The sequence below is a fragment of the Elaeis guineensis genome, chromosome 6 (assembly GCF_000442705.2).
Source record: "Elaeis guineensis isolate ETL-2024a chromosome 6, EG11, whole genome shotgun sequence".
In the NCBI taxonomy this organism is placed as follows: Eukaryota; Viridiplantae; Streptophyta; class Magnoliopsida; order Arecales; family Arecaceae; genus Elaeis; species Elaeis guineensis.
The window spans coordinates 17423256-17445400 of NC_025998.2; the positions used below are offsets into that span (position 1 = coordinate 17423256).

Here is a 22145-nt window from a genome sequence, read left to right on the forward strand (position 1 = left end):
ATAGAAATTATGATGTAAGAAGGATTTTTGTTGATAATAGAAGTTCGACTAATATTTTGTTTTACTCGACCTTCTCCCGGATGCGACTGTTGGCTGATTGGTTCGAAAGAGTCTCCATGCCCCTGGTGGGTTTCGTCGAGGAAGCCGTCACGGTGGAAGGAGAAGTTACTTTTCTCGTGATAGTCGGAACCGAACCACGACAAAGCACCGTCCACTTAACTTTTACGGTCGTCCAAATACCTTTGGCCTACAACGCCATACTTGGAAGACTGGACTAAATGCCCTCAAAGCCGTAGTTTCGACCTACCAAAAATGGAGTCGGGGAGATGCGCGGGGACCAACAGCTCGCCCGGCAATGCTTCCAAATCTCTATTCGAAGTAACAAAGCGAAGGACTTCCTGACGGCCGACAGGCTGGACAACGGAGAGAGGAAGAACGGGGCAACTGACTGAACAGCTGGTTTCCATCCGATAGCAGAAGATCCGATCGAGTGGTCTGGGTCGGATCCCAATTATCCGACCCTGAGCAACGGCAGCTAGTGGAGCTGCTGAAAGCCAATGCTGACATATTCGCTTGGTCGGCAGCGGATATGTCCAGCATCCCCCCGGAGATGGTGACTCACCGACTCAACATCACCCTGGAATGAGGTCGGTGAGGCAGAAGAAGCGGTCATTCGCTCCTGAAAGACAAAAGACCGTTGACGAGGAAGTAGACAAGCTGCTCGAGGTAGGCTTCATTAAAGAAACCACGTACCCCGATTGGCTCGCCAATGTTGTCATGGTGAAAAAGCCAACGGGAGGTGGAGGATCTACATTGACTATATCGACCTAAATCGTGCCTGCCCTAAGGACAGCTTCGCACTTCCAAAAATCGACCAACTGGTAGATGCAACGTCCGGACATCGACTGCTTAGCTTCATGGACGCCTTCGTTGGATACAATTAGATCCGGATGGAGCCCGAAGATGAGGAACACACAGCCTTTGTGACTGTCAAGGGCCTTTACTGCTACAGGGTAATGCCCTTCGGGCTGAAAAATGCCGGAGCCACCTACCAGCGACTTGTCAATAAGATCTTCAAAGATCAAATCAGGCACAATATGGAGGTGTACTGAACGACATGCTGGTAAAGAGTGTGCAGACCTCAGACCACGTCCAAGACCTCGAAGAAATTTTTCGCACTCTTCGACGACATCGGATGAGGTTAAATCTAACTAAGTGTGCCTTCGGGGTGACTTCGGAAAAGTTTCTCGGGTTCTTCATTTTCCAACGAGAATTGAGGCTAACACTGAGAAGATAAAGGCTATCATCGACATGCGGCATCCGGTTACCAAGAAGGAGATCCAGCAGCTTAACGGAAGGATCATCGCACTCAACCGATTCATCTCTCGGTCGGCAGAGAGATGCCTCCCGTTCTTCAAGATCCTGAGACAGGTGAAGGACTTCTCTTGGCCAGACGAGTGTTGGCAAGCCTTTGAGGATCTGAAATGGTACCTGGCCTCCCCATCGTTGCTTGTGAAGTCGAAAGTCGGGAAACACTGTACCTCTACTTGGCAACCTCCCCATAGGTGGTTAGCTCGGTACTCGTTCGGGAGAACGAGAGCCGAATTCACCAACCCATATATTACACCAGCAAAGTACTCCATGAAGTCGAAGCCCGATACTCAAAGACGGAGAAAATGATATTCACCTTGATCGTGTCTGCGCAACGACTCCGTTCGTATTTCCAAGTGCACGCTATTGTGGTCCTCACCGACCAGCCCCTGAGGGTGATCTTGCACCACCCCGATACATCAGGATGACTGACGAAATGGGCAATGAAGCTAAGTGAGTTCGACATCCAGTACCGACCACGACCAGCCTTGAAAGCTCAGATCTTGGCCGACTTTATTGCGGAGTGCCCGATGACCGATCGAGGATCAGAAGATGGGAGTTTCAGAGAAGTTGCAATCTCCAAACCTGACCCCGGGTCTATCTGGGTGTTGTACATCGACGGAGCTTCCAATGCTCGAGGGAGCGGGGTCGGGTTCCTGCTCACCAACTTGGAGGGAGTGGTTACCATGTACGCTCTCCGATTCGACTTTAAAGCCTCCAATAATCAAGCCGAGTACGAAGCGCTCCTCGCTGGCTTGAGAGTAGTGAAGGAGCTTGGGATCGACAGCCTCAGAGTCTTCTCCGACTCCCAGCTGATCGTGGGGCAAGTTAAAGGTGACTTTGAGGCGCAAGATCCGACCATGGCAAAATATCTCCAGAAGGTGAAAGATCTCGTGATACACTTCAAGCATTTCGAGATCTCCCACATTCTCAGATCGGAGAACGCTCGAGCCGATGCACTCTCCAGGCTTGCGACATCAGCCTACGATGTCTTGGGTCAGATGCTGGTGGAGAGCCTCAAGCAGTCGAGCATCGACAAGGCCGAAGAGGTGCTGCAACTAACGACCGAACCAAGCTGGATGGATCTGATCATACGATATTTGACCGACGGAACCAACCCGAAAGATCCCACGGAAGCCAAACGACTCCGATGGGCGGCCTCCCAATACGTGATAATGGATGGCCGACTCTACAAAAGATCGTTCTCCCTTCTCTTGCTCAGGTGCCTGGGGCCGACCGACGCGGACTGCACGCTCCGAGAAGTGCATGAAGGGATCTGCGAAAATCACTTGGGGGGCAAATCTTTGGTCTACAAAGTCCTACGACAGGGTTATTATTGGCCCACCATGAGAAAGGACACGACTGAGTTGGTTCGGAAGTGTGAGCCATGCCAGAGATACGCCAACATACAATACCGACCAGCCAGCCAGATCACTCCCATTGTCGCCCGTGGCCCTTCGCCCAGTGGGAGACCGACATACTCGGTCCTTTTCCCCCGACATCTGATCAGAGAAAGTTCATAGTCATCACAATCGACTACTTCACTAAATAGGTAGAAGCCGAACCCCTGGCACAGATCACCGAGTGGAAGATGGAAGACTTCGTCCAGAAGTCTATCATCTTCAGGTTCGAACTACCGCACACCATTATCACCGACAATGGACGATAATTCGACAATCGAGACTTTCGAAAGTTCTGTGCGAGATTTCATATCACGCACCGACTGACCTCGGTCGGACACCCACAGTCCAACAGCAAAGTCGAGGTGACCAACTGGACGATTCTGCATGGACTAAAGACCTGACTGAATGAAGCCAAAGGCCTCTGGGTCGAAGAATTGAATTCCGTCCTATGAGCGTACCGAACGACACCCCGTGTCCCGACCGAAGAATCTTCTTTCAGCTTGGCCTATGGGACGGAGGCGATGATTCCGCTCGAGATCGGGCTACCATTAACTAGAGTCGAGCAGTACTGCGAACTGGACAACTCCAAGTGCCGAAGGGCCGACTTGGACCTCCTATCCGAGCTCCGGTGCGAGGCTCGACTCCGCATGGCTTCCTACCAACAGAGAGTAGTCCGATACTACAACACTAGGGGTTAAGCCGAAGCTTTTCCGGTCTGGAGACCTAGTTTTGAGAAAAGCAGAAGTTTCAAGGCCTCTAGACCAAGGAAAGCTGGCTCCGAACTGGGAAGGACCCTACAAGATAGTAGACGCCTATGGGCCGGGAGCTTACTGACTGGAGACCTTAGAAGGAAGTGCCATTCTCCGAACTTGAAATGCCGACAATCTAAGGTTGTACCATCAGTAAATTCTGTGTGCCCTTGTTCGGAATACATATTTAGCTTCAAAACTTTGGAGTCTACAATCTCGGCTCTCCAACGGTGCGTCGGCGCTCGTTGGTAGTGCGAACCCCGATGCCATGACTTGGGCCCGGCGTTCCACTAGGAATCTGCGGCCCAATCGCCGACGGCGCATCGGACTCTTACGACGACTGACATATCTACTTTGGCGGAAGGCTGGCGATGGCGACGGGACCCCCTTAAGTTTAAGCCGTGCCCCTTCCTCAGCTAGCACCCGAGCAAGGCGACTAGCTAACTTGCCGACTTGGCTCCGACCAAGAAAGGCAAAAGGCCAACGCGACCCATGTCGCGTTCGTAACCCACCGACCAGGTCACGACCGGTCGAAGGGTATTCGGCTTACCACCGTTTACCGCACGTCTCGACGCATACGCCCGACAAAGAATCAGGCAACAGATGACCGACTTGTCATCTACTAAATACGTCGGACATCGTTCAGCTATCGGACCCTACAACACGATCGGCTCAAGGAGCTACGCCCGACTCGACGAACATGCCCGACTTAGGTCTGGGTAATGGGCGCTCAACTTAAACTCTCGACTGTCGGGTCATACGACGATCGGGAGGTCGATCGAGAATCGGAACTCGCTCCGCCTTTAACATGGCGCGCGCGCTACCGACTGTCCCGACTAGCTATCTGGGATCTCACCTAGTGCATCGGGCCTACGACTTATACGTTCAAAGATGTTTCGGCGAAACATACATTCCAGACACACTAAGCAATTCAAGTAAGAGAAAAAGTTAAAAAAAGTATGTTTTGATTTCATTCAGACTTGAAATTGAGATTACAAAAATAGGCCGAAGCCCGACTACAAGTACATCAAACAAATGTAAAAATAAAACTCCGACTAATCACCGGAGTCAGCTTCTTCCATCAGAAGAAGACTAGGGGCGATCGACGTTTCCGCTCGGGTCGGGGTAGCTTCAGGGGTCGGAGCCGCCTGGCCTTCGGCAGCTTGGTCTGCGTCGGCTTCCACCACGGTGGTGCAATCTCCCGACGACGGATCGGCCATCTCTCCCACGGCTTGGGCCTCCGACTCTGGCGGGACGATGCTACCGAGATCGAGCTCCGGATACAGGCTCCGGACAGCTTTTCGAGCATCCTCGTACCCCACTCGGTCGAAAGGAAGTCACTATCCAGAAGTTCTTCTCAATATTCCTCGGAGCCGCAGAAGTCCTCTACGGTCCGACCCATGGCCTCTTTCGTTGACTCCGCCTCCGCCCTTGCTATGTCCACGTCGGCTTAAGTGGTGGACAGGTTCTCTTCAGCCTTGGCGAGATTCCCTAAGCTTATTCGGAGCTGCTCGCGTTCGGCCTTGAGTTTCTTGGCGAAGTCGTCCCGCTCATGACGTAGCCGGCGAACAGTGCGGGACTTTCGCTTGGCATCCTCGCGAGCCGATTGCAGCTCGGTCCCTGAAGCGGCCAGGGCACCGTTAAGTCGGGAGACCTCCTCGGTGAGGCAGGAGATCTCCCCCTCAAGTCGGGCCTCCTGGTCGACCGACTGCTGCAACTGGTCGACCAATACCGCCTTGTCGGCCTCGGCGGCCATGGCTTTGTCTTTTCAGGCCACTCGGAGATCGTCGAATCTCCGATATCCAGCCTCCAGCTCGGATATATTATAAATCAACTGCAAACAACAAAGCCGACCGTCAGAAGACCGAACATATGAAAAATGACAACAAAAACAAAAAGGAAAGAGACTTACCCGGATCATAGTCGGGTAGAAAGAGGACAGCATATCAGATACCCATTGATTCTTCATGACCTCAATATCGGCCGGGAGAATAACTGCCTGGCATAGCCTCCTAGCCAAGTCATGGTTGGCCAGGGCCGACGCTCCTTCGGGAAGCGGGGAGTCGGTCGATGCTCCACGGCCAGCCGACCTCCTATCGTCGCCAGGTGCCATCGGGGCCTTCTCTCGTGCGGACACCCAGGCCTTGACATCAGAAAGGGAGGGCACGCTCGAGCCCAACTGGGCCCCTCCCGAGGGCGCGGCAACCACTGACGCAGGTTGTTCGGGCTCGCGCGCCTCTGCCCGAACCTCTTCCACCGGTTGAACAGCCGGCACATCCTCGATCGTCTCCTCGACTGCCTGTCTCTCGGGTGAGGCCGCTCCCTCAGCCGACCGTTCCTCGGACGGGGCTTCAACAGGCACTGTCGGCACCGACAGTGCAATGATCGGCTCCCGGTCCGACTCAGCTCCCGCTACCGTCGGCTCGCTCGGCGGTGCTACTTGAGGCCTCTTGGGAGGCCGTGATGGTTCGGCTCCTTGCGTCGGCCTCTTCCGTGCCGCGTGTTGCTGAACGTCGGCTTCCGTCAACCTCACCCTCGGTGGCATGTGTGTAGTTTCAACAGAGAATCAGCACCAAAAAAGAAAGAAAAGAAAAAAGAAGAAAAGAGAAGAAAGCAGACCTAAGTGAGGAACCGAGCTCAGACTGGCGTCGTACAGGGCTTGCTCGGTGACAAGCTCCTTCTGCTTCGGCATCGAGATGTCCTTCAGACGGTGGAAGTCTTCTCGATCCCCGGCCTCCACCCAACTGTTCTCATTTGGTTGGGTTCGGGGGTCCCCCCAGCGGAAAGGGAACCCTCAGGGAACAGGAGAAGAGACAAAGAAGAACTGGTTCTTCCATCCATGAATCGACGATGGAAGACCAGTGATAAAGGAGAGACCCTTCCGAGGGTTGAAATACCACCACCCTCGGGCTTTAGGGTGGGGTCGGAGAACAAAAAAGGCTCGAAAGAGCGAAATGCGAGGATTGATCGGTAAAAGCCGACATAGCAGAGCAAAGCTGACTACCAGTCGGACCGAGTTCGGCGCCAGCTGCGACGGACACAGTCCGTAGTAGTCCAGCACGTTCCGGACAAACTCCAAAACCGAAAAGCAGAGACCGGCCCGGAGGTCCTCGATGTAGAAAGCCACCTGGCCCGCAGGCGGATTGTTGACCCGACCATCGGTTCCAGGGGCGAACAGCCGAAACTGCTCCGAGATGCAGTACTGCTCCAGGAGTCGATCGACGTTCGGCCCCAAAAGTGAAGAGACCTCCACTTCCGGGGTCGATCGAGAATCGTCAGTCAGATTTTCCGACCGACTCCCTCGTGGTGAAGTTCTAGCCATGACACCAGAACCGAGAACGAAAAGTGAAGAAGAAGAAAGAGACAAAAAATTCCAAGGGAGCGAAAAGAACACAGGAAGATAAGGACGAAAGCTCCTAGAAAACCCTCTAAGAGAGGAGACGGGGACAACTACTTGGGACACAAGGGACCGCTCAATCAGGATCTCGACAACAGGCTTGAAAAGTAAAATTTTGGATGCAGGTGACCCTGTATATATAGTGCTCCTCAACAGTCGAAATGAAAGTACGGCCAGCGAGGATCTCCCAGATCGTGATACGTGGCAGCATCTGGGTCTTCTTTCGGCCCGACGATTCGACGCACCTGTCCCAGATCAGGCCACGTCACCTCCATCAGCTTGAGCGGATCCGGCCCAATAGCCCCCTGCCATGCAGCGAAAAAGCCATGGCGATTCGCGTTCCCGAAGAGACGGCGGGAACGGCGGTTTCTATTTCCGATAGGATGTCTGACACCGATGGGACGCCTGACACCGATGGGACATCTGACACCGACGAGACGCCCGATACCCATAAGACATCTAGCGTCGGACCGAACGTTGATACGATCGTCAGAGTCGGAGCATAATGCGATGGATATCCACTCCTTTCGCCCGACGCCGCCGTTCCACGCGAGGACGTTGGCCAGTACGCCATCCGACTCAGGAGTGGGGGGCAACTGTTGGGATATACCGACCGATCCCTCTCCCGCCGACTTACCGTTGGGCCCGCCTGACCGGTGCCCGACTCTACCGACCGCACCGACCGACGACTGCCGACACCGTTCGATCGAATATATGGAGGTCGGACAGACCCTCTCCATTCCCGACTGGCCGAACTACGGAGCCTGATATCCGACTCCCGCAACATGCCCGACTGACCGTCGGAGGGTCCCTAGGTCTTCACCCGACATCCTACAACCAAATGCCGACGTATAGTCGGTCGGCTTTTTCAAACGCCGTACGATTACTGAGGGCCGCCGTCCTGACAAAGGCATGCGGCATAGCCGTCCTAGGACATTGTCCTGCCAAGGACATAGATTAACCCCAATAATGTGACAAGCCTACGGCGACTTGACAGTCCGCGGTGACTCTGACAGCCTCCGGTGATTTGACAACTCCTCCCATTGTTTGCGCCATTAATGACGGCGCCATGCCGCGCTCTACTATAAAACGGGGAAGGCAACAGTGCTGCAGGGGTTCTTTTGAAGCCCTAGTTCTCTCTCTCGCTGAGCTTCTTGATTCTTTTCTACTGTTGCCTAGTCTCCTCTCTGACTTGACCGTCGGAGGGTCCCCGTCGGAGTCACCATCGGTCAGTGCGGACTTCTTTTGCAGGCGCTCATTCCCGACGATCAGGCGACGAGGGGATTGGCCGCAATATTAACTATACCAGTCAAACACATAATCGGTTAATCGATTGTCGGTGAATAAATTAGTGCCAAATCAGACAATCAACGAATGTTAGTGATAGAAAAAATCAAATAAGATTTTGGAGCATCAAAACCTAACAAGATAGGATGCGGACGAATGACAAGGTGGTACCAGCCATAACACGACGATGCAAATTGGAAGTAAGGCCATCCGAACGGGAAGTCTGCAATTGCATCCAGAGGCCCAAATTGCCAATCCACACCCTAGCAACATGCACCGGAACAAGCCACTAGTTTTCTCAATAGCCCAATCAACCCGGACTCCAAACACTCCCAAAACTCCAATTCACACGGCGTTGACGTCCGGCTTTTACTCCCTCGCGAGCCTGGACGTTCCTCGCCCTAGAAAGCGCCCACCAAAAGGGAGAGAAGGGCCGCCGGCCGCGGAAAGTCGAACAGTGTAATCCGACGCAAGATATGGACTAAAAGGAAATAAAAAATCAAACAAAAGCCTAGCTCCGAGACTCTAGCCCCCCGTTCCGGCGATGGCCTCCCGCCGGGTCCTCTCCTCCCTCCTCCGCTCTTCCCCCCGCCGCTCCCCGGCGCCCAAATCCGCCTTCCCGACCCCCCGGATCTCTTACCCTCCCCCCATCTCCCGCCCGTCCCCCGCCGGCTTCCTCCTCTCCCGCGCCGTCGAGTACGCCACGGCCGCGGCGGTGAAGGCCCCCCCGTCCCCGCCGTCGCCCGCGAAGGCCACCGGCGGCCCCAGTGGCAAGATCACCGACGAGTTCACCGGTGCTGGCGCGGTAGGAAGCGTGTGCCAGGTGATCGGCGCCGTCGTGGACGTCCGGTTCGATGAGGGGCTGCCGCCGATCTTGACGGCTCTCGAGGTGCTCGACAACTCGATCCGCCTGGTTCTGGAGGTCGCGCAGCATCTGGGAGAGAACATGGTGAGGACCATCGCCATGGATGGGACCGAAGGGCTCGTCCGTGGTCAGAGAGTTTTGAATACTGGGTCTCCAATCACCGTAAGTTTTACATACCTTTTTCCTTTTTTTTTTGGAACTGACATGAAACGACCTCTTCATATTATAAAATTTCATAGGAGAATATTATTCTGTCTTGGATCTGATCTGTTTAGTTTTCGTTTTTTTTTTTTTTTTTGGTAGTGCAGAGTTTGGCCAGTGATCGATTTTTATCTCTTTTTATTAAACATAAGTTTGGTGGTAAGGTCTATTAATAAATCGATGCCTGTATCATAAGCCTTTCTTGATGAAATTCTAGTATAAAATTCCTTTCTCCATTAGAGGATAGACGAGAACACTGATATCATACATCATTATTCCACACTATTTATCTTTTTGCGGGATATCTTGTGATTTTTCTTTAAACTGCTTGGTTTGCTCAGATCCAACTGAATAGTATCTGTTTGGTTGGGAATATTTATCAAACATTTTAGATTCGTCCTGATAGTTAAACATACAATGCATCCCCGAAGATATGATTTTTGGCTTATCTCTCTCCTATATTGGTATTGAATAAGATTGAGATGAGCTCTGGAATTTCATCGGATTGTCTGACTGTTGATCGACAAGCTTGTTCCATTTTTTTGTTTGTATCACTGAATTGAATTAGTTGGTTTTATAGCTTGGCTGGTGTGAGCAGATGATCATTGGCTGGTTATGTTTCTTTCTGCACGGGTCTGGCTACCTCATCTTTTTGTGATTTATCGGACCTTGTTTCAATGTTTGTTAGGTCCCTGTTGGGAGGGCTACCCTTGGACGCATCATTAATGTTATCGGTGAACCAATTGATGAGAAGGGTGAAATAAGTAAGACTACGCGGATCTGTTCAATATTTCTCATTTGTGATGGGAACAGTCATTTTTCTAATTGTTATTTCTAATAACTCTCTTTCTGTTCATAAATAGCGACCAGTCACTTCCTTCCCATCCATCGTGAGGCACCTGCTTTTGTTGAGCAGGCGACTGAACAGCAGATTCTTGTTACTGGAATTAAGGTATGGTTTTTCTTCCTCAAGCTCACTTTTTATTGATGTGCTTTTTAATTTCAGATGGTGGATTATCAGAAGTTTAGGTTTGATATTCTATCCTAATCAATGTGTTGTGTGTTTTTTTGCTGCTATCCATAGGTTGTTGATCTTCTGGCACCATATCAGAGGGGAGGAAAGATTGGACTGTTTGGTGGTGCTGGTGTTGGAAAAACTGTACTTATTATGGAATTGATCAACAATGTTGCTAAAGCTCATGGTTTGTTTTAAGAGTGTTCATCCATCGAAATTTTGATTTAAAATTATTGCATTCATTAAATTTCTTTCTGCCAGGTGGTTTCTCTGTCTTCGCTGGTGTCGGAGAACGTACTCGTGAGGGCAATGACTTGTACAGGGAAATGATTGAGAGTGGTGTTATTAAGCTTGGTGACAAGCAGGTCACTGTCACATTTTCAATTTTGTTCTATGTTCATGCATTATTTTTTTCTCTTTTGAGGCCTGCAATTCTCAGTTAGTGGTTCTGGATGGCAGGGTGAGAGCAAGTGCGCCCTTGTGTATGGGCAAATGAATGAGCCTCCAGGTGCTCGTGCACGTGTTGGTTTGACTGGTTTGACAGTTGCTGAGCACTTTCGAGATGCTGAAGGACAAGATGTGCTTCTCTTTATAGACAACATTTTCAGGTTTACCCAGGTAAGCTTGCAGGAAATTGAAGTTGCTGAAGTCTGTTCCTGGTATTGCATCTCAATGATTGTGGCCTAGTTTCACATATTCTCATAAATTATTCAGGCGAACTCTGAAGTGTCTGCGTTGCTTGGTCGTATCCCATCTGCCGTCGGTTACCAACCAACTCTTGCTACTGATCTTGGAGGGCTGCAAGAACGTATCACAACAACAAAGAAGGGTTCCATTACCTCAGTGCAAGCTATTTATGTGCCTGCTGATGACTTGACAGATCCAGCTCCAGCAACTACCTTTGCCCATCTTGATGCTACAACTGTGTTGTCCCGACAGGTTTGTTTACGTAGATGTTCTTGTAACATATTTCTAAAGTTATTTTTTCCATGTCGAAAGGTTCTTTTCCTAACTCGGTTCGTTTTCCCTAAATAGATTTCTGAGCTTGGTATCTATCCTGCTGTTGATCCTCTAGACTCCACATCTAGAATGCTTTCACCACATGTATTAGGAGAAGAGCACTATAACACTGCTCGTGGTGTTCAGAAGGTTCTTCAGAATTATAAGAATCTCCAGGATATTATTGCAATTTTGGGAATGGATGAGCTCAGTGAAGATGACAAATTGACAGTGGCTCGTGCTCGAAAGATTCAACGGTTCCTAAGCCAGCCTTTCCATGTTGCTGAAGTTTTCACAGGTGCACCTGGAAAGTATGTTGAATTGAAAGAGAGTGTCAACAGCTTCCAGGTGAGTAAAACATTTTAATAGGAATGCAAACCATTTGTTGTTTATAACCATATATTGGGCAAAGGACATGTCAGGATTATAAAATTTAATTGAGAAAAATTTTAAACTAGTGTTCACTTATGCACATGCACATTTCATGTTCTGCATTCTAGTGGCTTACAGTTTACCATTTCATCTTGTCAATTGTCTGCATGTAATTCTTTTAACAAGCTGAAGTGGTAAATAAAGTGACAATGGGAGCATGTTGCAGAAGCTGTTTTCATATTCTGCATGGGCTATTTTATTTTGTTATAGGTGGACCTAAATCTGGTTCACATTTGACCATGCTTGTCCAATGTTGTAATCGTTTTAATTGTTTTTCCCATGTGTTTCATCTGCAATACATACTGTCTAAATAAGTTGCAGATTGGTGCTGTTTTTTTCTTTTCAATCTCATATGAAATCTCCCTGTTTTCATATTATGCTATTTTTGCTGGTTTTCTGTTTAATCATAAAAGTGAGCACAGAGGTAGTTTGTATTGCAAAATGAACTTTCTGAAGCAAGCCACACAGATGAGTACAACACTCTATGCTTCTGTACTGTTTTCAATTATTGGATGCACTTGATTATGATGAGAAATTTTAGTCATTATCAATGATATTTAAATATTGAACATAGCTGGAGTTGAATTATGCAGCCTCACTGAAAAAAAAGAATTATGCAGCAGTTAGCGAAACATTATTAGCATAAAGGTGTATAGGTGTTATAGTTGTGAGCTTCTGTCTGTAATCTTTACTCCATTTTTTTATCGGTCCCTTAGCATTATAGGACAATGCACTATGTTTGTCCGTTTTCTGCAATCTCAGGAATGGTTCTGCTGTAATTTTGTTAACTTGGTATATAATATCATTCATCACTCTTCAATATGGAGTAAATAACTGAAGTTGCTTTCTCTTTGTATGACTAGTTTGAGAATGCCAAAGAGAGAGGGATCTAGTTCTGAAACCATTCAAATTGTATCATTTCATTGCCATTCTCAATTCATAGCTGATATTTCCACCAACAGCTATGCTAGTGCTAGCATAGAACTGTGTTGTTTTATGTAGTTATTGATGCTTCATCTTCTGCTAACCATAAAGGCAGATGTGCTGATGAAGAATCAGTTTGAATTATGGTTGCTACTCTGATACATGCTCTTATACAACCATGAAGCAAGACATAATTGCTGCTCTATAGCACAGCTCATAGTCTGTCAATTATCTATCCTTAAAAGAGTAATGGGTCATGTTTTGGTTGAGATGGTTCAGTTTTGTCAATTGCATGATCTATTTCTGTCAAGTGTCTTGTATTTTTCTCTGCAGTGCTCTTTCTGAAATTGATTGTCATTGATGCACTATCAGTGCTTAGAATTTTCTGTTAGTGCACTCTTTATCTTGTTTTTCAGGGTGTTTTGGATGGAAAGTATGATGACCTTCCTGAGCAATCATTTTACATGGTTGGAGGCATTGAGGAAGTCATTGCTAAGGCCGAGAAGATTGCCAAGGAGTCTGCCACATGATAGAGTGTTCTTTTTTCTATTTAATAATGAAAGTGATGCAGCTGATGATGACTTTACCCCAAAAAAGGGTTGTTGTATTTTTGAGGTCAACACTTTTGCTTTTTATGTTTTGTTGATGATGGTAGGATTTATGGTTTTTTAGAAAAGAGCCAGTGTCTGCTCGTTTGGGATTTTTTCTGCCCAATAAAAAAATGCAGAGAGTTGTTTCTCCTTCCATCACTTTGGTTTTTGGGTATTCGTGCTTCATAGATGCTGTTTCGTTTATGTTGGATACTACTAGTGGCTGGATCGTTTGCTGCCTTTTACTGGCAGTAGGCAAGTGTCCTCCTTTTGCTCATTCTTTCGAGTGCGCCATCCTTGCGTTGTGGATCCTTTATAAAGCGAATCTAGCATGTAGCCTTCATCCAAAATATGGTAGTGTCATCTGGTTCAAGTCTTTTCAATCTTCGGGTCTTATCAAAATACACACTTCTATCTTTTGTGCCGTGCATGTAATGTACTGCTCTTTGCGCTTGATAAGCTGAAACTATTGTTCGTGACCTCGGGGATTGAGCTTTTTATCCCGCAGTTTCTTGTCATGGCTACTATCAAGATGAAATCGTACACGGCCTGGATGTGGAAGATCATACGACCAAAAAATTATGTTAGTGGCAGCTGCTTGACCATGCAACTGAGGTGTACCACAGTACCTGGGCTGCTCATAGTTCTGTATGCGCTCTTGCCTCTTGGTTAAACGCTGACTTCTTCTAAAAAACATCTGTGAATGTGTGGGCTTCTACCACCAGTTTGTCAGCGAAGTGACGCTTAGCCATTCAAGCAGGTGGGATTTTCCAGTCTTATTTCAACATTTTGCTTCAAAATAGAAGGGAAAACGAAAAATCCCAAATAAATTTCAGGTCTGATCTAGGAATTTACTTGATAAATGGAAGAGCTATGATAAACAAAGCTTTAAATTTTGGCCTGACTGGTCTCTGCCTTTGATGATATAATCTCATTGGCCATGATAATCTCTGATCATAATTTTTTTTCCTCCCATTATGTGGTGAATTTCCAAAGCAAGCTCTTAACGCTCTTAAAACATCATAATGGCATTGTTTTAGTTACTAGATTTTCTTGTCTTTTTAGAAAATAGAAAAACAAGAAAGTCTACCAACGAAATTTTGTTGTATTTGTTCACAGCATATATAAATTAGAGCAAATGGGTTAAGTTCTTCTTATGATCCTATCTCTTTGTTTGAAATAAACTACTTCATCATACAAAATAATTTCCAGATTAGATTTTTTAAAAAAGCTTCACTTATTTTTCAAATATTTATTTTATTTCTATAATATAAAGACTATTTTTTTAAAGTATTTGATAGGTTAAAATAAAATATTCAGTGCAGACATGAGCTTTTATTGTAGTTAACTTTCCTCGGACACGTGCTTCCCATGTTTGCAGTATTAGTCCACGCACAACGGTATGATCCAACTCTGGCCTTCGGTCTCCCAGCAGTTAAGCTCTCACGCAGCGTCTTCTACGGATGCCCGCACGAATACTAAAGCGAACTCCATACCGCAAGGGGGAGTCAACTGTGAAAATTTTGAAATAGCGTATCCCCCGGGCTTAGAGATCTCGTTTCTAAAAAGGACCTATATTCATTGATATTTACGAAAACAGCAACCCATCAAGTAACCCCGTTCCCAACCCGGGCCAGCCGGTGACCGGAAAACATGTCCCATCCGTCCATTTCAAAATAAACGGACGAAATCAAATGGGATGAAAAATATTTTAAAAAGTGCCATCATTTAACGCTTCCTTTGATAGGGCCTGTTCAAAATCTTTATTTAATTCAGATATACGTTCCAAACCACAGCCTTCTACTCTTCTATTCTCCTCCCACCCCATCTCGATCTCGTCCTCCTCCCGATCTCTCTCCGATCGCCGCCAGTGGGACCCATCAGTCCGAGCTTCTTCGCCCGCTCTCTCTCTTCCCTTCTCCCAACTGTCGCCGTTGAGATCTGTTTCCTTCTCCAAATCGCGTATGTTTTCTTCTCCTAATTTCTACCAACTATTCGGCTTTTCGTAGGTCTTTCTTTTTTTGACGAATTTTTGTCTCGGATTTCTTTTTTGATGAATTCGTCGAGGGTTTTGTTTCCTGGTCGGTAGATCTTTCTAGGGTTTCTCTAGGATTTGTTGTTTGATGAATTTCTCTTCTCGTTGATATCATAAACTGATCGCGCTAGAATAATGATGGAAGTTTTAAGGTGTGCTATTTTTCTTGAGTTCTTTTGGTGCTGGTTGAATTCATTGGAGTAATTTGGGCTGCTGATAGAAAGCGTTCATTTAGCTAAGCAGATGTGTTTGCCTAGTGAAATTACTTATTTGTTGCGTGAATTAAATATGGACCATGACTTAGAACTATCGCAAGAAATTAGCTAATTAAATACTTAGTTTGCTATCTGATTTTATAAATTAGTGGTATTGGCTTCTTTTTTTATGTCTTTTTTACAGTAGTATTTACTTGATTTAAGATCATGCAAATTATCTTTTACTAAGATTTTATTGAATAGATGAAGGCCAGAGTCCTTGTCAATGTACTGGTATTGTTTTCTTTTGTATGTTCCGTGGTGGTGAATTTGCGATCACAGAATACAGAATCCAATTAAAAGATTCGCTTCCATGTAATTTTTAATCATGAAGTTTAAAGCTTTTCTAAACATGTAAGATGAAGAGAAGAAATTACACAGGATGTTTAAAAGAGCGATATTACTGCATGTAGTCTAGAAGTACAGAAATAGGCGGGCCTGTTAAAAGTTCGTCAAGAAAACACATCAAGCAAATCATCTCTTCCTTTTGGATATAAGTAGTTACATTAAGAGCTCATGAAATGTGTGGTGGGCATTCTGCTCAGGAAAAGTTATAAGTAAGTGGTGTTGGTGGATGTTTCAACGATTTTCCCTCCCTTTGGATGGAATTTTTTAGGCTTTAAAGGAAGAAAAAGAAACGTCTGTGCAAGAAAATAAAGGAGTAGAAAGCTGTTAAAATATGAATGTTGCAAATCAAATATATGAGTTTCTTATCCTCATCAGAAGATCACTCTTCTGTAAACATATTTAAAAGTATAAGAAATAACAGTCAAAATAAATCAAATGTATACCTATTTCATCACCTCATGTTATTGTTCGCTAATGTTCTAGTTTTTTCTTCTCAAATGCTATCTTAAATATGAAGTTTTCTTGCAGGAAAATCATTTTTTTTCGCTATGGCTAGTCTCGTAAGCGATCAGCTTTTGCAGATGGAAACAACATGTGGATCTCTTCTATATGAGCTTCAGGTTTCTCCAAAGTTTCTGATATCTATTATACGAAATGACTACTTCTGTTTCTTCTCTGCTACTAAAGTTTCATTGGGTCGAACATATAGGCAAATGGAAAAGTTATCATGATCTTTTTTCCTATGTTAATCATAGACTATCTCTGATGTGACATGGCTTAGAGTGCAAGATCATCACCGACCACGTTTATTGCATTATGCGGACTGGGCTTGTGATAGTTAAGTGGTAGAACAAGCCACAAATAGTCGGTCTGGTGTAATTGATTTTGAGGACATTGGAACTAGTTTGAAGGTTTTGGCATTACTAACTCTGTCAACATCTTCTTTTCTGGTTTATGAATGTGATTTCAGATGATATGGGATGAGGTTGGTGAATCTGATGCTGAAAGAGATAAACTGCTACTTGAGCTAGAACAGGAATGCCTAGAGGTTTATAGAAGAAAAGTTGACCAGGCAAACAGGTGCAGAGCTCAGCTGCGGCAAGCCATTGCTGATGCAGAAGCAGAGCTTGCGGCCATCTGTTCTGCAATGGGTGAGCGACCAGTGCATATCAGGCAGGTTTGTTCCACTCCAGCAACCTTCGATGGCAATTTTTGGATAGCTTGAACAGGATTTCTTTAAACCTCTACTTGTGTCAAAATCTCATATACTCTTTCTCCTCTGGTGTTTAATTATATCCTTAAATTTAGTAGAGAGAGAGAAACCTTGAAAGTTGAGTAACCATCTCACTTTCATTTTAAGATGATTAAGTTATGGCCAGAACACCCATATACATGCTCTGAGTTCCAGTAAAAAATTTAACATAGGTGGCAAATAGTTTCTTTTAGTCTTACTAATCTGGTTAATGTTGTCAGTCCAATCAGAAGGCTGGAAGTTTAAAAGAAGAGCTTAAGGAAATTATCCCTCAGTTAGAGGAAATGCGAAAGAGAAAGAACGATAGATGGAATCAATTTCTTGAAGTTATTGAGCAAATACGAAGGATTTCAATTGAGATCAGGCCAGCAGAGTATACTCCATCCAAGGTGGCTATGGATGAATCCGATCTATCCACAAGAAGGCTTGAAGAATTGCACAGACAGCTACAGTCCTTTCAGAAGGAAAAGGTGGGAGCTATCTACAAAGTCACCGTTCTTTTTAAAGTAATCATTTTAGAAAGTACAGTTGTTGCCTATCCTTATTCCTATATAACCAAGTTTCCTTTGCTACAGACTGATCGCCTGAAGCAGGTGATGGACCATCTAAATACTTTGAATTCATTATGTCTTGTACTGGGTATAGATTTCAGACAGACTGTTCATGAAGTACACCCTAGTCTTGATGAGACTGAAGGGTCAAAGAATTTTAGCAATGACACAATTGAAAGTCTGGCCTCTGCAATACAGAGATTGCGAGAGGTTAAGATCCAAAGAATGCAGAAGGTAAGTTATATGGTCAAGTGACCTTTTACTATTGGATTATTTTGGTTACTTAAAACTCCAAGCTGTGGCAGCTTCAAGATCTTGCAAGCACTATGTTGGAACTGTGGAATTTGATGGATACACCAGTTGAAGAGCAACAGTTGTTTCAGAATGTAACATGTAACATAGCTGCTTCAGAACATGAAATTACTGAGCCCAACACTCTTTCAATGGACTTCATCAATTATGTAAGTAACTGAAGAGGAAAACATAAGATTTTCTTCTTTTCCCCCTGACCATCAGTATATGTTGGGTTTAGGATAAGATCTATAGAAGGAAAACATCTGTGATGCAGGTGGAGGCAGAAGTTTTGAGGCTTGAGCAGCTGAAAGCTAGCAAGATGAAAGAGTTAGTATTGAAGAAGAAAACAGAACTGGAGGAGCTTCGTCGTCGCACCCATCTAGTTGCTGAAGCAAGCAGTGAAACAGAATTTGCAATTGAAGCTATTGAGGCTGGTAAGAATTTGCTCAATGTTTGGTGACAGGGTTTCAAGATGGCGCATAAAATTCCTCATGCATCTAATAAGACAACTTTACGTTCTGATCTTTTCCATTGCCTGTTTCAGGTGCCGTTGATCCCTCTTTAATGTTGGAGCAGATTGAGGTTCAAGTTTCAAAAGTTAAAGAGGAAGCTTTTAGCAGGAAGGATATACTTGAGAAGGTTGAAAAATGGTTCGCTGCACGTGATGAAGAGTCCTGGCTGGAGGAATACAACAGGGTTGGACGTTTGATCATTTTGTGAGCTCTTCGCACTCCATCCTCCAACAGCTTACATGTCTGTATGATTGTTCACAGGATGAGAACCGCTACAGTGCTGTAAGGGGTGCCCATCTTATGCTCAAGCGTGCTGAAAAAGCCCGTGCTTTGGTTAATAAGATTCCAGGTTGACCTCTAATTCAGTTGAATTCAGTCTCAAGAAGTTTAATTCTGTCCAGCAGTAAATTTTACAAGGTATGATTAGTTATTGTTTGTATCTTGAGCAGCAATGGTGGATGCTTTGGCTGCCAAAATTACAGCATGGGAGAATGATAGGGGGATCGAGTTCACATATGATGGTGTAAGCTTTTCTTATGTGATCGAGTTTCATTTTTTCAGTTTTACAATGGATCCTTCACTCTTTCCATCTTTGGGAACACTTGGAGTCTGAGAAAATGATTGAAGGAAAGGACACCACCAAATTTGGACTTATGTCTCCTCTTTAGCTTCATCTGAACTTTCTTTTTCTCTCTTTGTACCTCTTCAGATCTTATTTCCTTTTGTACATGTACTCATAAAATTAAGGTGGGAAGTACCTTCCTCCACATTCCATCAAAAAACAAAAAAGTGAGAGGGAAATGAATTTATATAAATCCATTGTTGAATTGATTTTTATTCTTGCAGGTTCGTCTGCTATCAATGCTGGAAGAATACACCATAGTGAGGCAGGAGAAAGAGCAAGAGCGCAAGAGACAGAGGGTAACTTTTTCTCCCTCTTCAACTATTTCATATTCTGCTGGGTCACTGAATCAACAAAACATGTCAATGATTCAGGACCAAAAAAAGCTTCAGGATCAACTCATAACTGAAAAGGAAGCTCGCTTTGGGTCCCAACCAAGCCCTTCAAAGGCCCACAGCGCAAAGAAGATTCCTAGAACTTCCACTGGCGGATCCAGCAGAAGGCTATCTCTAGGTGGAGCCGTCATGCATCCCCCGAAGCCTGATCTGCTTCATCCTAAGTCCACACGCTCAACCAAGAAGGCCGAAGATATGAGTGCACTTTCTCCCGGTCAGTTTTCTTTCGATCTTAACGTGGCAGTCATATTAAATGTTACTGCCTTTTTCTTTGTAATTGATAAAGTGTTTCCAGTTATGCATTTTAGCATGTAACCTTGAATACATGCAGCTAGGAGAGGCATAGACATTGCTGGCCTACCTGTGAAGAAACTGTCTTTCAACACCATGAATGCTCCATGTGAAGTGGAGATGCCACGCAGGCCCTTTACCCCCCTAGTTCCTGTGAACAGCATCCCATCAACACCTTCTCAGCCCAACATTATGTTGACACCCAGCATTTTATCGACACCCTCTCAGCCAAAAAATAATGATGTTGAAGAGGAGAACAGGACCCCGAAGATAATGCCCATTTCAACTCCTAAAACTCCAGTAACGGTGCCTGCCTCCATGCAGATGGCCACAACACCTGCTCCAACCTGCCTTGTTTATGAAGCAGCGGTCACAAAAGCACCATTGGAGGAGATGGAATACTCATTTGAAGAGAGAAGGCTTGCATTCTACCTTAAGAGATAGAGAGTCTTGTAGACATTGGATCATGCCAATATTAGCTGACTTGAAAGATTGTTGTTTTCCTTTTGTTAGTCAATATATGTTGATATGGTATTTGCTGTCTTCTTTCGTTCTTTCTATCTGTGTTAGCTGGACCTTGCCTATTGGCAGTTGCATCACGCCTCTTTTGGGTGTCATCTTAAGGGTTTATGTTTGTATTGCTGCCGTTAATTTGTACCGTTTCTTTAATGTCTCTGCCTACATGGAATGATGTGGACTTGGCAAGGAATATCAGCTCTTACAGGATTTGTTTACCAGATGTAAACCTTCCTTGGACAAAGATACAATTGCTTGGAGAGGCAAGTTATGTAATGCTTTACTACTGCATTTGTTGTACAAGTTCCTGAACAGTGGAGGGTGAGCTGTCCTTATGCAAACTGTGAAAATACCCTCAGTTCAGATGATGAAAATGGCTTTGTTTCAAGATTAAGTCAACCCTAGAGGTAACTTGTTCTGGAGAACTGGCATCAATCTAGGGGATGTGTCTTCTGCAACAACCATTCGGCAACTCTTGAGCATCTTCTTCTAAACTGCAATCACATTACCTCGACCCGGGAAAAAATTTGCAGACCTAAACGTCCAGGAAGTTCCAGGATCTTTCCAGATATTTTTCCTCAACAAGTCAAACTTCAGCAAGTACAGTTCTTGAAGGAGCACCTAGTATTTTCAACAAGTGATCCATTCTATGCAGCAAAAAAACAGCAGTTTTGGTTTCTCTTGACATTGTTGTGAGCGTCACCCCTCTCTCGACGTAATGTAAACCTCCAAGAAGTCCACTTCATGTTTCTGTCGTCCTTCAACAACTCGTTTTATCTTATAATATTTTCTCACTTCAATAAAACGGGTGGCTTAACCTTCTTCTATATCAGAATAGAGTTGATTGTAGCATGCTTGATTAGCAGTCATTTTCCAGCTTGGTTCACCTTTCATTCTTGCAGTTGACGATGCAAGGGAACTTTAGTTAGCTTTTTGTAATTTGGGTGGCTATTTTATGGACTACTTGAAATTTGAAGGCTACGCAAATTAGAGGCTAACATCATTGGGAATGCAAAATTTTAGTAACTGAGATTTTTTTTTTTTTTTTTAAATTGCCTATGTGGAATTTACCTATCTGTAAAATATAATTTCTCTTTTTCCCTCCAAGGGCATGGAATGGTATGTATGTGAGTCCTGTGATGATATAAAAAGGGATTATTCCTTGGAACCAGATATGGCACAAGGGAGGCAACAGATCAGCTAGCCTCTGACAGGCACGTTCTGACGTATAGGAAACAATTTATCAATCCGGAAATCTCACTGAGAATGTCATTTGATTTAACTTGCTTTTTGGGACTGTTTGAACTTCCACTGTAGCTTAAGTTGCACATGCAGGCCAGCCTCCTCTTTTAGATGCTTGCAACTCACATTGTAAGGTAAGTTGTTTGTCGGATTAAACCTTAGAGATAACTTGTGGTAGGTTAGCTTGCAATCAAAATGGCCGTAAGACGAGTTACAGTCATTTGAGTAGGTATCTTAAATTTTTTTTTTTTTCCGGTTTAGATAAGAATTTGTTCTCTTTTCTTTTCCTCTCCTTCACTTCTTGTCCTCCTCACCACCACCACCTATTCTCAACTCTATGCCACCATGTGCAACCTCTCGCTCTCTGCCCCGCCCTTCTTGTTCACCTTCTTCATCCACCACAAATTTGCACTGTCGTCCTCTCCTCCGCACCTCTTGTTCACCTTCATATACATTAAGTGCTTCGACTTGGCATATGCTTGCAATGTGTTAGGAAATGTCTGCATAGACAAGTCCCCCATTTCATCAAACTCTCCTCCAAATATAAGAAATGAACATTTTTATTAGTTATTTTTTACAACTTAAGTTGCAATGCTAATT

The 22145-nt window shown here is 45.2% G+C and overlaps 2 protein-coding genes across 2 annotated transcripts; both read left to right on the forward strand.

Annotated features, from left to right (window-relative positions):
* Positions 1-8606: 8606 nt before the first annotated feature.
* Positions 8607-13389, forward strand: LOC105047063 (ATP synthase subunit beta, mitochondrial). The gene is made up of 9 exons (XM_010925853.3): positions 8607-9234; positions 9962-10037; positions 10137-10225; positions 10358-10475; positions 10550-10653; positions 10748-10906; positions 11003-11227; positions 11324-11635; positions 13060-13389. Exons 1-9 carry the CDS (start codon positions 8752-8754, stop codon positions 13171-13173), a joined length of 1680 nt encoding a protein of 559 aa, XP_010924155.1. The 5' UTR covers positions 8607-8751; the 3' UTR covers positions 13174-13389.
* Positions 13390-15010: 1621 nt separating this feature from the next.
* Positions 15011-20549, forward strand: LOC105047062 (65-kDa microtubule-associated protein 3). Its single transcript, XM_010925852.3, has 13 exons — positions 15011-15195; positions 16399-16490; positions 16841-17047; positions 17344-17592; positions 17698-17907; positions 17979-18134; positions 18242-18401; positions 18512-18663; positions 18741-18828; positions 18929-19002; positions 19326-19400; positions 19476-19710; positions 19828-20549. The coding sequence occupies exons 2-13, from the start codon at positions 16419-16421 to the stop codon at positions 20229-20231; spliced, it is 2082 nt and encodes a 693-aa protein (XP_010924154.1). The 5' UTR covers positions 15011-15195; positions 16399-16418; the 3' UTR covers positions 20232-20549.
* Positions 20550-22145: the final 1596 nt, after the last annotated feature.

What these genes read in the sequence shown, in the direction of transcription:
- LOC105047063 (XM_010925853.3), top strand. Translation starts at nt 8,752, where the DNA reads ATGGCCTCCCGCCGGGTCCTCTCCTCCCTCCTCCGCTCTTCCCCCCGC. An exon ending in TGATGAGAAGGGTGAAATAA is followed by an intron (nt 10,038 to 10,136) that starts GTAAGACTACGC and finishes GTTCATAAATAG; the next exon opens with CGACCAGTCACTTCCTTCCC. An exon ending in CAATGTTGCTAAAGCTCATG is followed by an intron (nt 10,476 to 10,549) that starts GTTTGTTTTAAG and finishes TCTTTCTGCCAG; the next exon opens with GTGGTTTCTCTGTCTTCGCT.
- LOC105047062 (XM_010925852.3), top strand. Translation starts at nt 16,419, where the DNA reads ATGGCTAGTCTCGTAAGCGATCAGCTTTTGCAGATGGAAACAACATGT. An exon ending in CTCTTCTATATGAGCTTCAG is followed by an intron (nt 16,491 to 16,840) that starts GTTTCTCCAAAG and finishes ATGTGATTTCAG; the next exon opens with ATGATATGGGATGAGGTTGG. An exon ending in AATTGAAGCTATTGAGGCTG is followed by an intron (nt 18,402 to 18,511) that starts GTAAGAATTTGC and finishes TGCCTGTTTCAG; the next exon opens with GTGCCGTTGATCCCTCTTTA.